General features: G+C 35.4%; 1 protein-coding gene across 5 annotated transcripts in view; it reads right to left on the minus strand.

The window, feature by feature from the left end:
- Window positions 1-25,237, minus strand: part of CSNK1G3 (casein kinase 1 gamma 3) — a 115,219-nt gene that overhangs the window by 76,072 nt on the left and 13,910 nt on the right. For all 5 annotated transcript variants that reach the window (XM_059418422.1, XM_059418418.1, XM_059418420.1 and 2 more), the window contains exon 2: window positions 816-1,243. In XM_059418422.1, the coding sequence (XP_059274405.1) occupies window positions 816-993 (178 nt within the window). In that variant the 5' untranslated portion in view covers window positions 994-1,243. The remainder of the gene's footprint in view (window positions 1-815; window positions 1,244-25,237) is intronic.

Here is a 25,237-nt window from a genome sequence, read left to right on the forward strand (position 1 = left end):
CCAAGTTAGATATTTTGAAATTCTTAAACTGTTTCTGATTTTAGAATTAGAAAATCGAGGTTATTTACCTGTGTAACTTTTAGCACCCTTCATCCTTCCAAATCTACTTCTTATCTGTCATGTAGGAGGCATGATTTGGCACTAATAATACTGGAAAAATAAAAAAATTGTCCCCTCTATCATGGAAAATATAAGCCAGGGAACTACTTGGGGTTGCAGATTCCTCAACTTTAAAATGGAATTACTCCTACTTCATAGTTTATTGTGGAGATGAAATTTAGATGATAATGTAAAGGACCAGCATTGTACCTGCATATTTTAGGAACCAGGCTCCTTAATTTCACTGATTTTTACGCAGTTTCAGTATATTACCTTGGCTTTAAGCCATACATACCCTCCTAAAGGGGTCAGTTACTACATGTTTTCAAATATGAAAAAAAGAGCCTAAATACCATTCTTAATACACTGCAAATGGCTCCTTATGGGTCCTTTTTTCTTTCCCCACCTTGTTGGGTCTTTTTAATTTACTTTCTTTTTTCTCATATTCCAAATGGGTGATCTCAAGTAAACAGACATTCACATACTATTCATATATTATACTATATATACATGTATGAATACACATTCATATACTAGGGAACTCCTTACAAATGAAAATACAAGTATGAAAGAAATTTCCAACATTTATATTCTTTAAAATTATCACAACAACAAAACAACTAAACAATATCATTTTCATTAGAAAGTAACGTTCAGCTTAAAAAAAAAAAAAAAAAAAAGCTTCCAGCATAATGGAATAAACAAAATAGTCTTACCTAATCGTAATTCTCCAAAATTGCCACATCCAATTTTTTTTCCAACTCTAAAGTTAGGTCCAACCATTAAAACTCCAGAGGATGAAGACCCAGTTCCTCGAGTGTTGTGTCCCGACCGACCACTAGGTCGTGCCATTCTATCATCTGATTTGTCCTTGTCTTTCTTTTTATTATCCATATCAAGTTTGCGGTACTCCACTTTGAATTCTTTAATCAAGACAAGCACAATGAAAAAGGGGATTGTGAGAATAGGTACATCACTAGATTAACTGTACCAGGTGGGTAACTGCTAACATTCAAATTGCAGCAGGTAGTCAGTTAACTGAAGCGTGTTCATCCCATTCGTGAAATTTTTCTCAGTTGTCTTTTCAGCAAAACATGTCTTCAAAATTATCTCTTCAGTGATGTAAGCTGATATTGATAGAGAGCTAGAATGTTAAGAAAAGAAAATGAGTTAACCTGAAGAATTTAAAAACATATTTTGGGGATATTAAAAACATAAGTTCAAGCAATGGATTATTGCTATTTGTTGATTCCCACTTAAATCAAACCACAGTAGACTTAGAGTAACCATTAGCCTCTTCCTATACTTTAATAAAAAAGAGATGATAAAAATAAAGAAAATTTATTAAAAATTTAAAATATTTTAAAAATTTGCTATTTCATAAGCCAGTATACATTCACTAACCTAGATCTTACAACTTAAAACCATTTCAGTTTTATCCATAAGTCAATATAAGATTTTCTACTTAAAAGCAAAAAAAGAGAATATATTTTGAAAATCAGTAAAAGACTTTAGTAAAATTGTCTTCCACAAGTCCATACACACATAGGTACATTTTCAAAATCTTTTCAAATATACATTCTCATTTGAACTTCATTCATTCAAATATTTATTAGAAATTATACAAGGTGCCTGGGTGGCTCTGTTAGTTAAGTGAATGCCTCTGGCTCAAGTCATGATCCCAGTACCTTGGGATCAAGCCCCACATCAGGCTCCTTGCTACGCAAGGAGCCTGCAACCTCTCCCTCTGCCTGCTGCTCCACCTTCTTGTACGCGCGCTCTCTCTTTCTCTCTGTCAAATAAATAATAAAATCTTTAAAAAAAAAAAAAAAAGAAAGAAAGAAGGAAGGAAAGAATTCAAATACAGGAGTCTAGGTGGCTCAGTCATTAAACATCTGCCTTCCAGCCCAGGTCATGATCCCAGGGTCCTGGGATACCCACATTGAGCTCCTTGCTCAGCAGGGAGCCTGCTTCTCCTTCTCCTTCCTGCTTCTCCCTCTGCCTGCTGCTCCCCCTACGTGTACTTGCGCTCATTCTCTCGTTCTCTCTCTCTCTCTCTCTGTGTCAAATAAATAAATAAAACCTTTTAAAAAAGAATTCAAATACTATTTATTAATAAATAATAAATATTTATTATTACTTATAACTATATATGGAAATGGGCTTCAGAAATGGTAATGCAAAGAGCACTCTTGCCACCCATCATGGGAAACAATTCTTATGTAACATTTGAACTAGGCCTTAAAAAAAAATAAAAAGTAATTTCACAAGATTAAGAAATACTGGCCATGGGGCGCCTGGGTGGCTCAGTGGGTTAAAGCCTCTGCCTTCAGCTCGGGTCATGATCTCAGGGTCCTGGGATCGAGTCCCGCATCAGGCTCTCTGCTCGGCGGGGAGCCTGCTTCCTCCTCTCTCTGCCTTCCTCTCTGCCTACTTCTGATCTGTCTCTGTCAAAGGAATAAATAAAATTAAAAAAAAAAAAATAGAAAAAGAAATACTGGCCATGAGGTGGAGAAGATTAGTTTTTATATTTTCTAATAGATACATGAAAACACTAAACCTCAAAAAAAGGCTTTTGGAGGAGTCTTCCTCATTCATCTTCTCTGGGAATTTCACCCATCTACCATACCTCAATTCTGCAAGCTTGAGCAATTCTCCTACTTTTGTTTGAACAATTTAAGTGGATTCCTATTCTCTGCAATTAAAGAAGTAACTTCAAAACATAGTCACTAATAAGGAAACCTGGATCAGTATCAAGGACTTCTTACTTGTATTTCTGAAACTTATTATATAATGCAATTGCAACAAGAGCTGAAACAAATAGTATCATCTGATTAATTCCCAGCAATCCCCCAAATAGGCTTTTAATCCTAACACCCAATGTGTTTAAGTTGTTTCATAGTATTTCTGCCATACTCATATTTTGCAGATAAAACTGTAAGCATCTCTTTGGTATCTGTAAAAGACATACACTGCTTATTCTGTTTCCAAATATAATAGAGTAACTGATACTGAACTGCCCACCCTGCTATAAAAAACTACACAAATGGATAAAATTTATAAAGCACCCATTTTCAGTTATTGAGTAACAGGCACTATGGTCTATGATCTTCGAGAAAAAGCAAACACATAAGGTGAGTCCCACCTTTACCTAAGCTCTCTAGGGAGGGATAATTTTCTGACCACAATACACGGAGGTGAGACACGGGTAGAATGCAGTGATTGAGACACGGGTAGAATGCAGTGATTAAGATCAGTCACTGCTGAAACAAGTGAAATTTGTAGGATTTGGTACACAAGGTGAGGCAGTGGTACAGTGCTGGGGATAAAGAGTGGTAGGCAGAAAGCTAGACTACATGTGTAGCAATATTCTGAAATATCTATTGGACAATGGCTACTATGGGGTTAAATGAATAATGAACATACTAATGGCTGCACAGTGCTGGGAGAGATTTAAGTTCATATATAGTCATGGTGGAGGAAACTCATTAATATCCCAGGAATTCAGCTGAGACACCACAAAGACCAGGTCTTAAGAGTAAAGACCATACTCTAGAGTAAAAACTACAATACACGGCTCAACTAAAGCCTAAAACCAAGCCTAGATTTAAGAAAAGCATCAGCAAACCTCCCTCCTTTCCATAACAAAACTGAACATACTTAAAAAGACAAAAGACCCAGACTCTTAACAATGCTGGACTCCTAATGTCTAGCATACAATTAAAAATTACCAGACATGCAAATAATTAGAAATTCCACAGCCAGGAAACCAAACTGTCAAAGGAAACAGACTCCAAAACAATCCTGATAGTGGAATTAGAAAACAGGACTTTAAAACTACTAAATAGCGATTAAAGTCCTAGTAAATTGAATAAAGAGAATGGGACAGAAAATTTTTGAATAAATAATGGTTCAAATTGTCCCAAATTCAGTGAAAAACATTAACCTATAAGTTGAGGAAATGTCAAACTTCGAATAGAAATTAAGAGCACTGGAAATCAAAAATGCATGGGTATTCATTTCCTTAAAAGATAAATTACTGATTAAAGCACAAATAACTTTTTAGTGTCATTAATAACAAAAAATGGAAGTAAAATTTATGACAACAAAAATGGGGGCAAGTATATGGAATTGCATTATTTTAAGATTGTTATATTTGTGGGGAATGATGTGGTTCAATATTAAGTAGCCAATGTCAAGCAAAGAATGTTTATTTTAATATGCAGGACAAATACAAAAAAATTAACTGAATAGGAATAACTAAACAACTAAGGCAAATTATAAAAACAATAAACAACATCTGATTAAAACAAAAGAGAAAGAAGACATGAGACAAAAAGAAAACAAAGATCAGGACACTACAGTCAAAAACACACAAAGGCCTATGAAAATAGACCACATTCTCAAAAGGGAAAAATTGTCACTGTATTTAAAAAGCAACATCCAGGGACAGATGGGTGGCCTAGTCGTTAAGAGCCTGCCTTTGGCTCACATCATGATCCTGGGGTTCTGGGATTGAGCCCCACATCGGGCTCCCTGCTCAGCAGGAAGCCTGCTTCTCCCACTTCAGTTCCCCCTGCTTGTGTTTCCTCTCTCTCTGTTAAATAAATAAATCTTTAAAAAATTTTTTTTAAAAAAAAGCAACATTCACCTATATTCACCTCTAAAAACAATTTCAAATACAAAGACAAAGAGACTGAAAGTAAAAGAAGAGACAAAGATACACTATGCAAATGGCAAGTGTAAGAAAACTTGAGAAGCTACAATATTACCAAAGTAAATAGCCAAAGAAATATCTCTAAAGATACAGAGGTCCAGTTCATAATGCCAAAAATATCGATTAAGCTGAAAAACATAAAAATCATAAATACATATGAACAAAATAAAAAACTAAAAAAAAAAACTAAAATGAAGAACTAAAGGAAAAAAGACGATCAAAGTTGAAAATGTTAACAATGCTTCAATAAATGACAAAATAGAAGACAAAAATATCTAGGGGCGCCAGGGCGGCTCAGGGAGTTGAGGGACTGACTCTGGATTTTGGCTCACGTCAGATCTCAGGACCATGAGATCAAGCCCCACCACATCAAGCTCCATACAGAGCAGGGAGTCTGCTTGAGATTTTCTCTCCCTCTCCCTTTTGCCCCTCCCCATGCTCTTATATGCTCTTTCTAGAAAATAAATAAATCGATCTTCAAAAAATTTTAAAGGAAGCAAAAATATCAGGATTATACTGACACAGTAGATCTAAATAATACCATCAGTACCCTGCACTTAGCTGACATTTATAAAATATAACATTTAATAACTACTAAATAGTATTTCCTTTAAATGCTCATCAAGAAAGATCATATGCTGTGTCAGAATTTAAATCTCACAGAGCTGAAGTATTACACAGCACATTCTCTGATCAAAATAAAATTTAAAAGCAATTATAACCCACTGAGCCACCCCACCTGGGTGGCTCAGTGGGTTAAGCCTCTGCCTTCGGCTCAGGTCAGGTCATGATCTCAGGGTCCTGGGATGGAGCCCCGCATCGAGCTCTCTGCTCAACAGGGATCCTGCTTCCCCCTCTCTCTCTGCCTGCCTCTCTGCCTGCTTGTGACCTCTCTGTCAAATAAATAAATAATAAAATAAAATAAATAAATAAAATCTTAAAAAAAAGGAATTATATACACTTTTGTGTATAAAGTTGAATGGGGTGGCTGGGGGATGGGCACTGGGGAATGTATGTGCTATGGTGAGTGCTGTGAATTGTGTAAGACTGATGAATCACAGACCTGTACCCCTGAAACAAATAATATTACAAGTTAATATAAATAAATAAATAAATTGAAAAATAAATGTGCGAAATTAGAAAAAGCTGTAACAAAATAATAATGAAACACTAAATTTTTTAAGCTCTATCTAGATCAACACTTAGAACAAAATCAGAAGCTTTAAATGCCTAACTGAAAAACATTTTTAAGCAATGATCTAGGTTTTCTTTTTTTTTTTTTAAGATTTTATTTATTTATTTGACAGAGAAAGAGATCACAAGTAGACAGAGAGGCAGGCAGAGGGAGAGAGGTGGAAGCAGGCTCCTTGCTGAGCAGAGAGCCTGATGTGGGGGTTGATCCCAGGACCCTGAGATCATGACCTGAGCTGAAGGCAGAGGCTTAACCCACTGAGCCACCCAGTCACCCTAGGTATTCTTTTTAAAAAGCTAGAAAAGAGCAAATTAGACATCACTTTAAGAAATAATTTAATGCGGTGCCTGGGTGGTTCAGTGAGTTAAGCCGTTGCCTTCAGCTCTGGTCATGATCTCGGAGTCCTGGGATCGAGTCCCACATAGGACTTTCTGCTTGGCAGGGAGCCTGCTTCCCTCTCTTTCTCTCTGCCTACCTGTGATCTCTCTCTATCAAATGGATAAATAAAATCTTTAAAAATAAAAAGAAAGAAAGAAATACTTTAATAAAACTATTATTAATATCCCATGAACTATATGAAAATATAGTCTTAATAAGTGAAAACAGGAGTGTCAGCTGATAAATGCCAAAATATCATTAAAAAAATGGAAACTCTAGAACAAAAAGACTCATATGTGAAATGAAAAGCTTCACTGGATACACTTAAAAGTAGATTGAATAAAGCAGAATAAAGTGTCAATGAACCTGAAAGGAAATTCAAAGAAATTATCTAGGGAACAAAATCAATAAAAGTAGAAAATAAACAACAGAGGAAGTAAATAAAGCCAAAATACTCCTTCTCTGAAAATTAACAATAAAACTGGTAACTCCTAGCAAAAATGATCAAAAATGAAAAGAGAAAATATATAAATAACCAATAACAATACTGAAAGAAGGCACATCACTGAAGATCTTACAAATTTTAAAAGGATAAAGGACAATTATGAGCAACTTTATGCCAGTAATTTGATAACTCAGACGAAATGGACAAATTTCTTGGGGCACCTGTCTGGTTTAGTCAGTTAAGCAACTGACTCTTGATTTTGGCTCAGGTCGTGAACTTCAGGTCATGAGATCCAGCCCCACACTGGGCTCCAAGACTTTTGTGTAGAGTCTGCTTGTCTTCTCTCTTCCCCCTAAGGCTTGTGCACACTCTCTTTCTCTAAAATAAATTAATTAATTAAAATCTTTTTTTTTTTTTTTAAGGGAAATGGACAAAAATTTTTTTTAGAAATCCAACATAGGATTACAAGATGAAATAGAAAATATCAATAGCTCTGTATATATTAAAAGAACTTAATTTTTTTTTTTTTAGCAAAATCTCTCGCATATTTGAGTGAACAAAGTCAGGAACCTATGAGTACATATTATATGATTCCAGTTACGCGAAGTTCTAAAATCAGCAAAACAAGCTGTAGTGATAGAAATCACACCAGTGCTGCCTAGGGTGTTGGGATATCTGAGTGAAGAGTAGCCTGAGGAAACTTTCTGGGAGAAGGAAATGTTCTACATCTTAAGTGGAAAAGGACTACACAGGTGTATACATTTGTCCATGCTCATAAAATGATACTTAAAACCTACACATCATAGGTCATAGTATCAACAACTCTTCAAAATGTGACTTTTAGAAATAACCCACACCCAAAAAGCAGTGCTACATCAGAAAGCTCAGGTTTTTTTCCATCCTATAACATTATTATAATGTTTCTTAAAGTTAATGAATGTATCAGTACTTTACTTTAGAATATATCAGAATTTTACTACTTTAGAATGTATCAGTACTTTAATTTACCACAGTACTTTACTTTAGAACCTTAAAGAGCCTTTCTGTATTTCTATACTTCTATTACTTCTAGAAGTAATTTTCCTTTTGCAATCTTCTTTTTTTTTTTTTTTTAAGATTTTATTTATTTGACACACAGAGATAACAAGTAGGCAGAGAGGCAGGCGGGGAGGGCGGGGAGAGGGAGAAACAGGCTACCCGCTGAGCAGAGAGCCCAGGACCCTGGGATCATGACCAGAGCTGAAGGCAGAGACTTTAACCCGCTGAGCCACCCAGGCACCCCCCTTTTGCAATCTTTTATGTTATTTTCAATACATAGCTTTTGGTTTACATTTAATCAAATACCCAAAACACAATCTACATGTAATTAAGAATTCAAATAATAAAGATGAAGTAAAAGTATCCCTTGGGATACCCACACCCCTTGTCTTCCAACCCACTTGCCTATGCAGAGGTAATAACCATTACTTTCAGTTTGGTGTGTATGCTCCAGACCTTTTTTGTAATGCATGTATGTACATATTTGTGTACAGCAATATTTAGAACTTTGTTTTACAGAAGTCCTCACAAAACCTCTGAAAAACCAGAAGTGCCTCATGAAAGAAAGAGCCTATGAACGTGTTTCATATATGAAAGGACTTTTGCCCTTTCGTCTTCATACCCCTCTACCCAATATGAATGGTAAAGGAGCAAGGGCCAGCATAATGGGCGAGGGGGGGGGGGGTGCAGAAAAAAGTCAAATCTCTTCCCCAAACAAAGTTCCAGAGCCAAGAGCCAGGCCTGAAAGTGAGAGGTGGGGAGATAGTGGTTGAAAGAAGCAAGGAATTAGCTTAAAACTGAACCTCAAAACCTTTAATACCTGAAAATAAGTCCACTGCCAAAAGTAAACTTATTCTTATAAATATATAACAAAAAATCAAAGGAAACTAAGATATCATCTATGAGTGAGGAAGGGAGAATAATCAAAGCAGATACATGATAATGTGGTTAGTGAGAAAGGAAGCTCTTTTCTGTTTTAGCCTTTCCAGTTCACCACATTCAAAAGAAACTCCTCATGAACCCGTAATAAGATTTTTTAGTCTTTAAAATATGTTTACAAATACATTTTTTATTGAAATATTTTCTTATTGAGGATCTCAAACAGCACTAGTACTTTCCCTATTATAGCAACTACCCAATAGTATTAGTATCACCTACAAGTCTAGCTATTAACTACAGCCACAAATTCCAGCCTACAGGTTAAATTCAGCCTGTTTTGTTTTGCACACCACAAACTAAAAATGGTCTTTACATTTTTACATGGTTGGGAAAAAAATTAATAATAACATTTTATAACACATGAGAATCATGTGAAATTCAAATTTTATTGTTCATGAATAAGTTTTTGTAAGAATGAATCCAAGAACGCCTGGGTGGCTCAGTGGGTTAAAGCCTCTGCCTTCAGCTAAGGTCATGATCCCAGGGCCCTGGATAGAGCCCCGCATCAGGCTCTTTGCTCAGCAGGGAGCCTGCTTCCCCGCCTCCCTCTCTGCCTGACTCTCTGCCTGCTTGTGATCACTGTCTGTCAAATAAATAAATAAATAAAATCTTAAAAAAAGAACGAATCCATACCAATTCGTTTACATATCTTGATGGCTACTTCGGGTTACATGAGAGGAGTAGTTGTGAGAGAGCGTATGTGGCACACCTGTCATTTCGAACTGTTGCACAGCGCACCACAAATTGCTATGACCATGCTTTTAAAGCACAGGACAGGGTGGACTAGGTATTTCACATTAGATAGTAAAGCACTGTGTTCATTATAACACTATACTAAAGAATAAAATATACTTGGACATGACCAAAAATACTAGCTTTCCAGTGCTGTGTAACAATTTAGCAAAAACGTCAAGGCTTACAGCAATACACATTTCATGGATCAGAAGTCTGGGCACAGCTCAACTGAGTCATTTGCTCAGGAATTCATGGCTTCATTCAAGGTATCAGCCAGGCTGCATTCTCACCTGGAGGCTAAAGTAGCGAAGAATTCTCTTCCAAGCCCTTTCAGATTATGGGCAGAATTCACATTTTGGCCCTGTAACAGTAAGGGCCCTGTTTTGCTGGCTCTGGGATGGAGGCTACCCTCGGGTTCTACACAACACCTACAGGTCCTAGAAGGTGCCTATAGTTCTGTGCCATGTAGGCTTCTCCGACATAGCCACTTACTTCAAGTCCCCCAAAAGAATCTCTAACTCCAATTTTCAAAGAATGAGTTTTATGTAAGGTAATACAACCTTCTCTCCTACCTAAGTTCCAATCTTTGTACCCTGCTCTAATACAACAGTTGGGTCAAGTCTAGGGACCCTCACTACATGATTCCAGACCTCTTTGATGCTACCTGCCTATCGAGGATAATAAAAAAAAAGAGGTCTTGGAATACCAACTAGTAGCAAACACTTGGGCAAGGATTAATATGGCTATCCTTATTTTAATAATTATAAAATAGGATTAGACTAGGAGATTTCTAAGGATGCCATTATATTACGGACAGTATTAAAATTGCCTGTTGAATTTGATGACAACGACTCATATATAACTTCATGATCTTTGAACCTAGTACACTACTGGGCATGTAGGGCAGTCAATGGATATTATAGATTAATAAATGATTTATTTCTATCCCTAAACATTTCCAGGTTTTAGGTGTATAATTTCTACTTAGAGCGCCCCTCCCCCAGCTACTTATCACCAGACCCCCTAACATCAGGCTGTTCGTTCACCAGAAAGACCTCAGTGAGAATTTTTTGCATATGCCAACCAGTCTGCTACCCGTGCTCCCAAGAATGTTCTGGATGAGATAGCATTCCCTTGCCTGAGTTACTCTGTTAATACTGTCTGCATTTCTGTCTTCTGTAGTGATTCATCCTAGCACCAAAGAAAAATCAGTTCTGAAAACCGAAGACATTCTTTCAGCTCTACCTAACACCAATAAACCATGAGTCACAAATCCAAATGCCCAAACAAGTAAGGCAGGTAATATGTATGAGTGAATCAAGCAGAGACTAAGACCATAAGGAATACTAGGGACTACAGCAAACTAGAAAGCAAATACTCCACTTGAAAGGGACAGTTTTTACTCAGCTGTAAATATTATCAGTGCCATTGAGGAATCTAGACATACCAATTTTTCCAGAAAAATGCAGAAGCTCTGTATGTGTGTGTGTGTGTGTGTGTGTGTGAAATCTCTGTAGTTGGTATTTGCTGAGCACTTACTACAGTAAGTATTTTAAATAGATTAATTCATAAATTCCCAAAAAGTTTTTTTTACCAACAAGGAAATTAAATTTTAAAGACATCACATGGCACGACCAGAATCATGAAGTTAGTAACTAATACGGTGAGAAATGATTTAAAAAAGGAGAATTCCTGAGTTCATATTCTTACCCACTTTACTTTCTCATGTTGTTCTTGCTGTCTGACCTCTCAAAATACAGACTGTTTCCTTCTAGCTGGATCTGCAGCCTGGGACTTCCTTCTGCCTTTTGCCATCCTATATTCTCAGTATTCTATAACACCTCGATACTGGCCAATCCTAATCTGAACCAAACTGGGCGGCGGGGGGATGCAGGGGGAACGACCCACCACTCAACAAGCCCCATTCATGTACATAGGGCTCCAAGATATTTCTGAACAAAAAAGCCATACACACACACAGAACAGAAGAAAAAAATTATTAACCTACAAAATTGTAACATGCTGTCTATGATATATATATATACCTTTCTGTTTAAATATCCTATTTTTTAAGAGTTAACAACTGTAACTATGTATATTCTTACCAGTTACCCTTGGAGACATGAAACATTAATAAACTTATAAAAGATGGGAAGAAACACATATACTACAGGTGAAAGAGTGAAGGAAGCAAAATCCCAAACTAAGTGCCAGAAAATAAAACAGGTAAGTAAAGAAGTGATCTGCCCGACTAGAAGTCCACAAAGGCTTCCTAAAGGAAGGTGAAATAGTGAGCACGAAAGAAGGGATGGGAGGCAGGGATAAAATGGGGGAATGGGAAAACTGTTACTAACTACAAGTAACTATCTCCTATGTAAAACAAAACAAAGCAAAACAAAATAAGAACAGACCTCTAAAGAAGCCAAAGGAAGGCCCAAAGGAGAACATGGGGAAGGGAAAATTATACTCTGGCATCACAGAATGAAACCCATCCCCATCTGGCATTCTGAAGAACCCCTTGCCTACAGACTGGTGCCCTGAGTACTCATTCTAATGTGGAAACTCATAGTCAATAAGCACCATCGTGTATACATGACATCAAGAGACTAATGAACCGACAATTCAGAATTACTGTATTTGGGAAGAAAGCTAATTATATGAAAGAAAAATACAAACAAAAAAAGCAAGTAAAAAATCTGGCAAAAGGAGATCACCCACACAAAAGAAGAGGAAAGACTACCAAAAATAATAATAACTAGATCCAGAGAGGCTTTTGAGAAGAACAGTAATATAGAGGGAGAATGACAAAATAATGTTACATTAAATGGAATAAGCAAAGATCAAGTGGGGAAACAATCTTAATATACAAAACAAAAATAAGAAAACAAATAAAGGAAAACACACAGGATGAAGCAACCAAACACCTCCAACTTCAAATTAATAATTTCTTTTTTTTTTAAGATTTTTATTTATTTATTTGACAGACAGAGATCATAAGTAGGCAGAGAGGCAGGCACAGAGAGGAGGAAACGGGCTCCCCACCAAGCAGAGAGCTGGATGCGGGGCTCGATCCCAGGACCCTGAGATCATGACCTGAGCTGAAGGCAGAAGCTTAACCTACTGAGCCACCCAGATGCCCCTCAAATTAATAATTTCAACAAATGTAAAGGACAAAGAAAATTAAAAAAACTTTTCAAAGAAAATTTTCCTGAACTAGAGCAAAAAGGGCCCAAAGAACACTAATGAGGAAGGATACCCTCCATTTATGGCACTGTTAGTTATTTAAAACAGTCAAATTATGGAAGCAGCCCAAGTGTCTATCAATAGATAAAGGGTAAGGAAGATATGGTGTATGTATTCAATGGAATGTTATTCACCCATAAAAAAATAAAATCTTGTCATTTGCAATAACACAGATGAAGCAAGAAAGTTTAAGGCTAAGCAAAATAAGTCAGAAAAAGACAAATACAGGATGTCACTCATATGTGGAATTTACTAAACAAAACAAACTAACAAAGGGAAAAAAAGAGCAAGAGGGAGACAAACTAAGGAACAGATTCTTAACTATAGCAAACTGATAGTTACCAGACAGGAGGGGGTGTGAGGATGAGTGAAATAGATGAACTAGGTGATGGGGAAGAAAGAGTAAACTCACCACTATGAGCACTGAGTAAAGTACAGAATTGCTGAATCATTATATTGTATACCTGAAACTAATAAAAAACTGTAGGTTAACTATATTGGAATTACAATAAAAAATAATAAAAAATTTTTAATCCTAGTATACTACTTGGTTCTCCAGCATGTCCTAAAAATGCAAGCACAGTTCATTGATTTTCAGGTTTTAGAATCAATCCTACCCCAAAAATGCAAGATAAATGTTATAGAAGAGAATATAAATTGCCCAACCTTCATACAATTGACAAATGCTCAGCTGTTAAGTGGAAGTAGAAGTGGTAAAAGAAACAAGAGAAATAAGAGTATCTGCACCTTACAAAGTATGGAGTAAAGACAAAAAAAAAAAAGAGTGAGAGAATTTAAAATTGCTAGAATAAAACAGAAATGTAAAAATGTTATTTAAAATGTCAAAGGTAAGCAATGGAGGAAGTAAAAATAGTAACTTTCCAAACATTTAAAGACAGAAGGGTAACTGGAAATGTGTAGGCTAAAATTATATCACTGTTACAGTAGAAAATTCTAAGATAATCCATCTGCCAAAAAAAAAAAGACAATTCTGCTTCCTCTGTTCTAATTTGAATACCTTTTATTGATTTTTCTTGTCTGACTGCTGTGGCTAGGACTTCTAGTACTATGTGGAAGACAAGTGGTTAGAGAGGGCATCCTTGTCTTGTTTTTGATCTTGGAGGAAAAGCTTTCAGCCTTTCACCACTGAAAATGATGTTACCTCTTGTAACATAAAGGCTTATCACAGATGGCCTTTATTATGTTGAGGTACTTTCTTCTATACATAATTTCTCAAGACTTTTATCATGAACAGATATTGAATTTTGTCAAACGCTTTTTCTGAATCTATTATTGTGCTCATACAATTTTTAACCTTTATTTGGTTAATGTGCTGTATTACATTTATTGATTAGCAAATGTTGAAGGATCCTTGCATTCCAGGCTTAAATCCCACTTGATCATAGCATATGACCCTTTAAATGTTCCAGTAAATTAAGTTTGCTAGTGTTGTGTTGAGGATTTTTGCATTTATATATATTATGGATATTGGTCTGTAATATTTTTTTCTATAGAATCCTTATCTGGCTTTGGCATCACAGTAGTACTGGCTTCATGAAATGACTTTAGGAGTATTACTTCCTCTTCAGTTTTTTTTTGTTTTATTTTGATTTTTTTAAGATTTTTTATTTATTTATTTGAAAGAGATAGAAAGCACACAAGCAGAAGGAGCAGCAGGCAGGGAGAGGGAGAAGGAGAAGCAGACTTCCCAGTGAGTAGGAAGTCCGATGTGGGGCTCAATCCCAGGACCCTGGGATTGTGACCTGAGCTGAAGGCAGACGCTTAATGACTGAGCCACCCAGGCGCCCCTCCTATTCAGTTTTTGGAAGAGTTTCGGAAGAACTGTATTCATTCCTCTTTTAGATGTTTAGTAGAATTCACCAGTAAAGCCATCGGGTCCTGTTATTTTGTGGTTGTTGTTGTTGTTGGGAAATTTTTCTTTGCTAATTCAATCTCCTTAGTAATTACAAGTCTATTAAGATTTTCTATTTCTTCCTGAATCAATCTTAGTAGGTTGTTTGTTTCTATGACGTTATTTTTTCAGATTACACAATTTTTTGGCAATAATTGCCTACAAGAGTCTCTTACGAGCTTTTGTATTCCTGCAGTATTATCTGCAGTATCTCCTCTTTTGTTTCTAATTTTGAGTCTCCTCTTTTTTTCTTAGCCTAGCTAAGACTTTATCAATTTTATCCTTAAAAGAACAACTCTTCATTTTGTGATCTTTTCTGTTGTTCTAGTTTCTATTTCACTTAGCTCTGCTCTGATCTCATTATTTCCTTCTTTCTGCTAACTTTGAAGTTAGTTTTTTCTTCTTCTAGTTCTTTTTCTTTTACCTTGAACTATAAACTTTAGGTTCCTTTATATTAGGTCTTTATTCTTTTTTTTTAATATTTTATTTATTTATTCATGAGACAGAGGCAGAGGGAGAAGTGGACTCAACACTTAGCAAGGAGCCCAACACAGCACTCAATCCTAGGACCTTGGGATCATGACCTGAGTGGAGAGCAGATACTTAACCATCTGAGCCACCCAGGCTCGCCTTTCTTTATTCTTAATATAGGCTCTTATCACTATAAATTTCTCTCTAAGAAGTATTTTTGTTATATTCATTAGTTTTGGTATGCTATGTGTCCGACAATTCTACCAAAAACTGTTAGCTATAACAAGCAAATTAAGTAAAGTTACAGGACACAAAAATCAACATACAAAATTCATGAACTTTCATATACTAACAATGAATGCTCTGAAAAAGAAATTATAAAAGCAATCCCATTTACAACAGGATCAAAAAGAATTAAATACTTGGAAATAAGTTCAGCCAAGGAGGTGAAAGACCTATACACTGAAACATGTAAGACATTAATGGAAAATATTGAAGAGGCGCAAATACAACAAAGATAGCCGATGTTCTTAAATTGGTAGAATTGATTAAATAACCCAAAGTGATCTATGTATTCAACACAATCCTTATCAAAACTCCAAGGACTTTTCTTACAGACAGAAAAAACAATGCTAAAATTCAGAGAGAACCACAAAAGACTCCAAATACCAAACCAATCCTAAGGAAGAACAAGGCTGAAGGCATCACACTTCCTGACTTCAATCTATATTACACAACTCCAACAATCAAAACAACATGGTATTGACATAAAAAAAAAAAAAAAGGACACATAAATCAACAGAACAAGATAGAGAACCCAGAAATCAATCCATACATATATGGTCAACTAATCTTTGACAAGGGCACCAAAAACATAAAATGGGTAAAGGATGGTCTCTTCAATAAATGGTGTTGGGACAACTAGACATCCACATGCAAAAGAATGAAAGTGAACCCCTATCTCACATCATTCACAAAAATTAACCCATAATGGGCCAAAGACTTAAATACAACACCTGAACCTCTAGGAGAAAACATAGAAAAAAATCTTCCTGACACTGGTCTCGGGAATGAATGTTTTAAATATAACACCAAAAGAATAGATAACAAAAGTAAAATGAACAGATAGGACTACATCAAACTAAAAGTCTGCTGTAGCAAAAGGAAACCTCCAATGAAATAAAATGGCAACCTATGGAATGAGAAAAAGTATTTGTGAATCATATGTCTGATAAGGAGTTAATGTCTAAAATATATATGGAACCCATACTACTCAATAGTAAATAATGTGATTAAGAAATAGGCAATGACCCGAATGTTTATAGCAGCAATGTCCACAATAGCCAAACTATGGAAAGAACCCAGATGTCCATCAACATATGAATGGATAAAGAAGAACTGTATATATACACAATGGAATACTATGCAGCCATCAAAAGAAATGAAATCTTGCCATTTGCAACGACGTGGATGGAACTAAAGGTATTATGCTGAGTGAAATAAGTCAATCAGAGAAAGACAATTATCATATGATCTCCATGATGTGAGGAATCTGAGAGGCAGAGTGGGGGGTTTGAGGGGTAGGGAAGGAAAAAAATGAAACAAGATGGGATCAGGAAGGAGACAAACCGTAAGAGACTCTTAATCTCATAAAACAAACAGAGGGTTGCTGGGTGGGGGGGGGGGGGAGAGGGTGGCTGGGTTATGTACATTGGGGAGGGTATGTGATATGGTGAGTGCTGTGAAGTATATAAGCCTGATGATTCACAGACCTGTACCCCTGGGGCAAATAATACAATATATGTTAATTAAAATAATTAAAAACAAAAACAAAACAAAAAAGAAACTGAATTTGTAGATAAAAAAGCCCAGATGGCTTCTCTGGTGAATTCCACCAAACACTTAAGTATGAAGTAATACTCACTCTACACAAATTTTTCTAAAAAATTAAAGAGAATTACTTCCCAACTCAAAAAAAAAATTTTTTTTTTTAAAAGAGAAAAAGAAATAGGCAATGATCTGAATAGCCATTTTTCCAAAGAAGATATACCAACAGGTATACAAAAAAAGGTCCTCAACATCACTAGTTATCATGCAAGTGCAAATCAAAACCACAATGAGATTATTACTTTATACCTGTTAGGACAGCTATTATCAAAAAGGTAAGAATTAACAAATGTTGGCGAGGATATGGAAAAAAGCAAACCCTTGTGTACTGTTAATGGAAATATAAATTAGTATAGTCATTATGGAAAATAGTAGGAAGGTTGCTCAAAAAATCAAAAACAGAAGTACCATATGATCCAGTAATCCTGTTTCTGGGTATATATCCAAAGGAAACTGAAATAAGTATCTCAGAGAGATATCTGCACTGCCATGCTCATGGAAGCACTATTTCCTAATACCCAAGATATGGAAACAAACTGTGTCTGTCATACATGAATGAAAAAAGAAAACAGGCTATATTCAATGGAACATTATTCAGCCATAAAAAAGGAAGTAAGTTCTGCCACTGGGACACCACAGATGAACCTCTAGAGCATTATACTAAGTGAAATACAGACATAAAGACAAATACTACAGGGAACTGCTAATTTGTAGAATCTAAAAATAAATAAATAAATAAACCAAAACAAAAAAGTCCAACTCATAGAAACAGAGTAGAATGGTGGATGACAGGCACCAAGAGAAATGGAAAAAAGTAGGTCAAAGGGCAAACTTGCAGTTATAAGATCAGTAAGTTCTGAGGACCTAATGTACAGCAGGGTGACTACAGTTAGTAATATTGTATTGTATTTTAATAGTACTGTATTGTATATTTAAAATTTGCTTAGAGTAGATAACTGTCCTTATCAACCATCCAAAAAAAAAATAATTATGTAATGGAGTTGTTAATTAACTTGTGATGATTTTACAATGTACACAAAACATATTGTACACTTTACATAAAATTTTGTCAATTATGCCTCAGTAAAGCTATAAAAAAACAAAATTAAAATTAGAAAAAAAAATTTAAATTTGACATAGGGGGCACTCAGGTGGGTCAGTTGGTTGAGCGTCCAACTCTTGATTTAGCTCAGGTCTTGATCTCTCAGTAGTGAGTTCAAGCCCTGCATGCACTGAGCTCCACGCTGGGCATGAAGCCTACTTACAATAAAATAATCTGAGATAGAATCAAAAAGAATAGTATATGCATATTATTTTTAATTATAGAAATACTAGCTAAAGCATTTAAAATACTAAAATGCATTTAAAGCATTAAAAAAACATTTAAAGCATTAAAATGATAGGCTTTTAATTCTTCCTCAAGTGTTAAAAAAAGTGGTTTTATCTACTAAAAAATTCAAATATTAGAGATATGAGGAAGACACTGTTATTTATATATCTTTCTCTTATTTTGATATTCTAGCATGCAGTCATTAATTTAATAAAAATATTAATTCTAACATGAATAAATAGACTTAGTCCTAATATAACTTAAAAATACTGTCAAAACCTAGTAAGAATATTTCAAGTTATTGAAAAGTAAAGTAGTAAGTGCCTATACAAATCATATTTTGTTTTGGTTTGGTTTACTTTTACTTTGAATGAAAATAGAGTCCACTAGTACTGGAACTCTTAACCTGAAATCCCTGGACCTTCTGAGCATTTTCTTAAGACAGAATCCATAACTTTCAACAGATTGTAAGATTATATGACCCTAAAAAAGTTAAGAACCACTGAATAGTATATCATTTTCTCACTAAATTATAGATGCATTTTTAGAAACAATCTATCCTAAAAACTAACATCTCTATTTAAAAGCCAGCCTTGGGACGCCTGGGTGGCTCAGTTGGTTAAGCAGCTGCCTTCGGCTCAGGTCATGATCCCAGCGTCCTGGGATCGAGTCCCACATCGGGCTCCTTGCTCAGCAGGGAGCCTGCTTCTCCCTCTGCCTCTGCCTGCCATTCTGTCTGCCTGTGCTCGCTCCCTCTCTCTCTCTGATAAATAAATAAAATCTTTAAAAAAAAAAAAATAAAAAAATAAAAGCCAGCCTTGTTAGAAAAAAGTATTTAGGGCAGTTTACAATACACACAGTACAAACCAACTGAGAAAATTTTCAAGTTAGGAAATCAAGCAAGCAGCTGGGTCATGCTAGAAATATAACTATATAATACTAAATACAAAATGGATACCACATAGTTCAGTACCCATACTTAATAAATTTATTTTTCTGATTTCTAATAGTCAAGCAAAAACAGAAATATAAGCAGATACAAGATTCAGAATGTCCATTAAAGTCACCCCAGTTGCTAAAAACCCACAAATAATCATAGTACTATTATACCTACAGATACAGTAATACTAGTAAAAAAAACATGTCTCTCAGAAGTTTTAAATTTAAACACTACAAGGAAGAAAATGGAAAAACACAACATAAAAACTTAAAAATCTGGCATCCAGAGAAATAAAACTACTGAGAGAACAAGTATCATACAAATATGCCTAGCATACACCTTCTGATAAGGCAAATTAAATAATGATCCATATGGCCTAAGGATATTTTTTTTTGCCTTAAGGGTATTTTAACTTTTATTTAAAAGATACTACCCTTTTAACTGAAACCCTAAACTATCTATAACCAAAAGAATGGACAAGAATTTGGGGCACCTAGGTGGCTCAGTGGGTTAAGCCACTGCCTTCAGCTCAGGTCATGATCCCAGGGTCCTGGGATCGAGTCCCGCGTTAGGCTCTCTGCTCAGCAAGGAGCCTGCTTCCTCCTCTCTCTGCCTGCCTCTCTGCCTACTTGTGATCTCTGTCAAATAAATAAATAAATTATTTTAAAAAAAAAATGGAAAGAATTTAGTTAACATGCATAAAGCTACATGAATGTGCATAAACACTAGCAAAATATTTACAAATTATGTTTGATTCTGTCACTATTTTCAGCACACTGACTTAAATACTTACATTTAAAAGACATAATTTATTAAAGGGATGTATTTTAAAATTATCCTCAAGAACTGATAAACAAATACAAATAATCGTTTTGCTTTTAAGAACAAATACAATTTTGCTGTAACATCCACTAAGAAAGATTTAAAAAAAAAAAAAAAGACCTGCTAAATACAGAAAACATCACACATAATCTGATTAGATGAACAGAAATGTAGGCCACTGGCATACTCCTAATTTGATGATCAATGATGAATCTTCAAAACATAAAATAGAAAATCAGATTCTCTAATCTTCATGGGCCAGTAATTTAATACATTACAGAGCCAACTGGCCTTCTTTAGATTGCAACCACATAAAACAGAGTAAGTAGTCTGAGAACATGTCAGTATAGTATGTTCTACCTCATAAAAAAACACCTAGAGCTAGCAAAAGCTTTCAAATATTAATGAGCTGTTCTAATTTTTTTAAATGCTTATTAATACTCCATCTAGCTTCAAAATATTGCTGTAATACATATAGAATTGTTCCATGTAATATTAAGTATGAAAATTTCTTGTGGTCATCTTTTCATGTTCAACATGTCTGTCAGTGTTTTTGCAAATACAAAATTAGAAATAATGGAAATTTTAAAATTAATTGTTTTTCACGTTACTTGTCACAGCATTGATTTCTCAATGCTTTATAACTTAAATGAAAAAGTCCATATTTAGTATATGTAATGACCCATTCAGCATTTCAAATGCCTTATTCAGTCTCTAAAAACTACATTACAATACATGTCTGCAGGCTTCTCCGAAATTTAAATGAGTAAGGATATTTGTGATGTGATGGCTACCGGCACATCACATGCTTCTATTAGCAGCAAGTGTCCCAGTTACTGGTTTCTGGCATGAGCTCAACTGTGGTTGTCTAAGAAAAGACTAAACACTTATTTTTAAAAGCTAAATCATTAACTGTAATGTCAAAAATGGAGATTAATTTCTGTAATTACATACTACAGAAACTTATTTTGTCTCAGAAAACATTTAGTAACTATCATCAACACTACAGTTTTGAAACCTGACTTCAGTGATGCCCCCTGTATATTCCTCTCAAGATCCAGGAAACTCTAGTCTAAAAATTGCCCCCAGTTCTATTAGAACAGGGTTTCCCAAAGTGTGGATCATAACCCTAAATCAGTAGGTTTGTTCAACTAATATAAGAAGTCCTGAGCAGCACTTTTTTAAATGAAATAGTATTATACAGAAAAGAAAATGGAATACACAAAGGTCATAAAGATAGTTTTGTTCAGTGAGATTTTGTTTTTGTTCTTTTTATCAATGTGTATGTATCCACGGGTCACAATGGAAAATACATCTTTACAGGTTGGAATAAACAGATTTCTATGTACGGTCAGAGAAGATTTCTAAGTTTGAAAGCTGTAATAAATATGTAACAGCACAGGAGTATCAAACCACGGTAGGTTATAATCAGTTATAAGTGAGTCAAATTTTAAAGAGAAATTTTATTAAAGTCTAAATTTTCTTAATATACATAAACATTACTGAATATCTAATTCAGTAAATTTTCTAACTATCTAGTTGTGACTCTTTTCTAGTAACTAGGATATGACTATATCATAGATCTTCAAAATATCTTTTGTGCCTCCTCTCTTCATTTTCACAGATGAACTTATACTCTCATTGGTAATACATACCCCTTATCATAGCTAAGGAGTCTCAATGGTTGGAACAGGAAGGAAGTTTAATTTGAAAATATCCAGCCCCCTAAACATTTATTACAAGTGCAGTCAGAGAAGCATAAAATACCCTCATCTCCTGCCCCTTTAAGCATCATGGGAATGAAAAATCAAGTAGAGGTCACAGTAAATTTCTATAAATGAAAAATTCACAAGATCAATCTCTATGAGTAGGTCACCTCACTGTAAAATTGCAAACACGGTTGCAAATCCCAATCATAGGAACAGTATTAAATTTAAACTCCAAGCCATCAAGGAAAAGTCATGTTCTGTTTTGAGAAGACTCACTTGCATTCAACAAATACTTACTGAATATCTACCCTGTACCAAGAACAATCCAAGGGTCTGGGGATATAGCAATGAACTTGTCCTAGAACAGGTCTCACCATGCCCTTTCTATCTACTTCATGAATCCCATGGCACAACAGTATACTTTTTAAATCAATTAAAAAGGATATCCTTCTGTATCCGAGCAAAACTAAAAACAGTTGGTTCCCAGGAGTTATGTTGTATAAAGCTGCAGCAAACTCTGAAACAAGAACAATGGACCCATGCTCCTAGGGAAGATAAAGGGTTCAGTTCCTGCAAGCCTCTGGTCACAACACTGTCAGCAAACAATTAATATACAACCTTGTTCACGAATGTTTCTGTGTAAAGATGCTTTATTTTAATACATCTTGTTGAGTCATTAACATTGAACTCGGAGCCAACAGCATTAAAATTCACACCTGAAATAAGCCCATGTAACACACATTTTCTCAAGAAAGCATATCACACAGGTTTTTTGAGTATAGGGAACACTAGGAAGCACTTCCATACTACATTTGGGGGTCATTTTAAACAGCAAAATCACCCCCCAAATGGCATTATATAGGCCCCCCAAAAAAAACAAAACAAAAAGGCAGAGCATCACCTTGTTCAGTTTGGGGTGGGAACATGCATGTTGGATAATTCAAATTTTTTGCCACTCTGCACATGTGCATGTACATATCATGAGTGCCTGGGAAAGCACCAAGAATGTTGATCTGGAGGCTACAAATAAATTTCAGCAAGTACAGAAAGCTGCAAATATAGAGTCTGTTAATAATGAGGATCAACCCTAATTGATGAGGGAAATTTCCTCTCTTTAAACATATTCCCATCTAATAAGTAAGAAATGACAGAATTCAAGTATGGTCATTATGCAACTCCTATAATGGAAGTAGGTAAGTATCACTTGCTGTTAACGTCACCAAAAAAAAAAAAAAATAAGATAACCTTTGAGCTTCCTGATGGAGGGGAAAAAAAAAAAAAGTGAACCTAATGAAACCTCTATATTTTACAGCCAATTTACAGGAAAGACAAGACACAAAGCTTTTACTTCTCAAACTTAAGATAGCCCATTTATTTTATCTGATGTCCTGAAGGGGAGGAATAGTTTATTGAACTCTACCTCCCCATTATCTATTATAACACATAATACATAGCAGACATTTATTTAATGTTTGTTGAATAAATGAGCAAATGAATGAATGAGTGAACAGACAATCTACCTCTTAGAAGTTTAGGAATGTGGGGCACCTGGGTGGCTCAGTGGGTTAAGCCGCTGCCTTCGGCTCAGGTCATGATCTCAGGGTCCTGGGATAGAGTCCTGCATCGGGCTCTCTGCTCAGCAGGGAGCCTGCTTCCCTCTCTCTCTCTCTCTACCTGCCTCTCCATCTACTTGTGATCTCTCTCTGTCAAATAAATAAATAAAATCTTTAAAAAAAAAAAAAAAGAAGAAGTTTAGGAATGTTAATTTATAAGATCATGTCTTTTTCAAGGAAAGAAGAAAAGAAAAAGGTATGGACAGACAGGCAATTTACAGCTCAAAGTGGGGTAACACCTCACGAATCAAAGGTCATTTATACTGTAGTCTCTAATCTCTAAAATGTAGCAATGAACCAGAAGAAAAAAAATGAATGTACTAAAAGAGGTCACAAAATGCATATTTTGCTAATTAAACAAAAAGAGCCCTTAAACTATATTTTACTTTAATCTTAAAATAATTCTAGTAAGTTTATTATTAGAAAATCAAACATAGCAGGAACAACTGAAGTGACTAGTAAAAATGTGACAGAAAACAAAGACAACCTTATACACCTTGATAAATTCTGACAATCTATGCATCACAGGACACTTTGTAACTGATGTGTAGAATGAGAACCCTGACTCAGCAGATCTGAACATGTTTAGAAAACACTGAGTAGTAATCACTTAAAAAAATACTAAAATAAAAAACTTTAGTATAAATTCAGTCTTCTAATTTATCTAACAGGTCATTGACTGATAAAACCAGATAAATGAAAAAGTACTTCAGAAAAGTCAGTAGCTGCTTCATACATAGTTCTCCTAATGAAATTCTATTTTTCTTTTTAACTACAGTGCTAATTTCTAAATTTGTAAAAATATATATAATCATCGAGTGTAGGCAAAGGTCACAAAATTAAAAGGTTCACTCAAGAGTATCGACATCTGAGGGACACCTGGCTGGCTCAGGCGGTTAAGTGTCAGCTCAGGTCATGATCCTAAGTTTCTGGGATTGAGCCCCACATTGTGGGGGGGGGGGGGTCCTTGCTCAATGGGGAGCCTGCTTTTTCTACCCCTCCCCCTGCTGCTCTCTCTCTCTTTCTCTCTTTCTCTTTGACAAGTAAATAAAATCTTTAACAAAAAAATAGTATCAACGTTGGATAATTTTACTTAGGAAGCCAATCTTGTCAATTCTCATCATAGAAAGAACTTAATATTGTAACTGACAATAAATCATAGATAACCAAGCTAATTTCTACAAAATTCTATAATGAAATGTGCAACAAGTGATAGAAAAGCTTAAACTATCACTTCTCCAGACTAAGGATTTCTTTCTGCCTGGACCAAACCACAGGAATCTTTCTCCAAATAAATGCTGTAGCCAGAAGACAGAGACACAGAATTGAAAACACTTTAAGTCCCAATATGGCACCAGGGTTAAGGCCTAGTTTTTCTTTTCTTTTCTTCCTTTTTTTTTTTTTTTGAAAGATTTATTTATTTGAGAGACAGAAAGTATGGCGAAGGGGCAGAGAGAAAGGGAGAGTCTCAAGCCGACTCCACGCTGAGTGCAGAACCCAACTGATATGGGTATCGATCTCACAACCCTGAGATCAGGGCCTAAACCAAAACGAAGAGTCAGAAGCTTAACTGACTATACCACCCAGGTGCCTCAGGCCTGGTTTTTCTTACAGAGATCAGGGCTGGCTCATCTAAGCTAGAAAGAAAAGCTCCAAAACATCATGAAGATTGCATTCCCTAAAAACTGAGGTTCCCCTAAATCACTATCTATCTGATAAAGGTCTACAGCAATGAAAATATCATGTTCAGGCTGAATATTATTGCTA

The sequence above is a fragment of the Mustela nigripes genome, chromosome 12 (genome assembly GCF_022355385.1).
Source record: "Mustela nigripes isolate SB6536 chromosome 12, MUSNIG.SB6536, whole genome shotgun sequence".
In the NCBI taxonomy this organism is placed as follows: Eukaryota; Metazoa; Chordata; class Mammalia; order Carnivora; family Mustelidae; genus Mustela; species Mustela nigripes.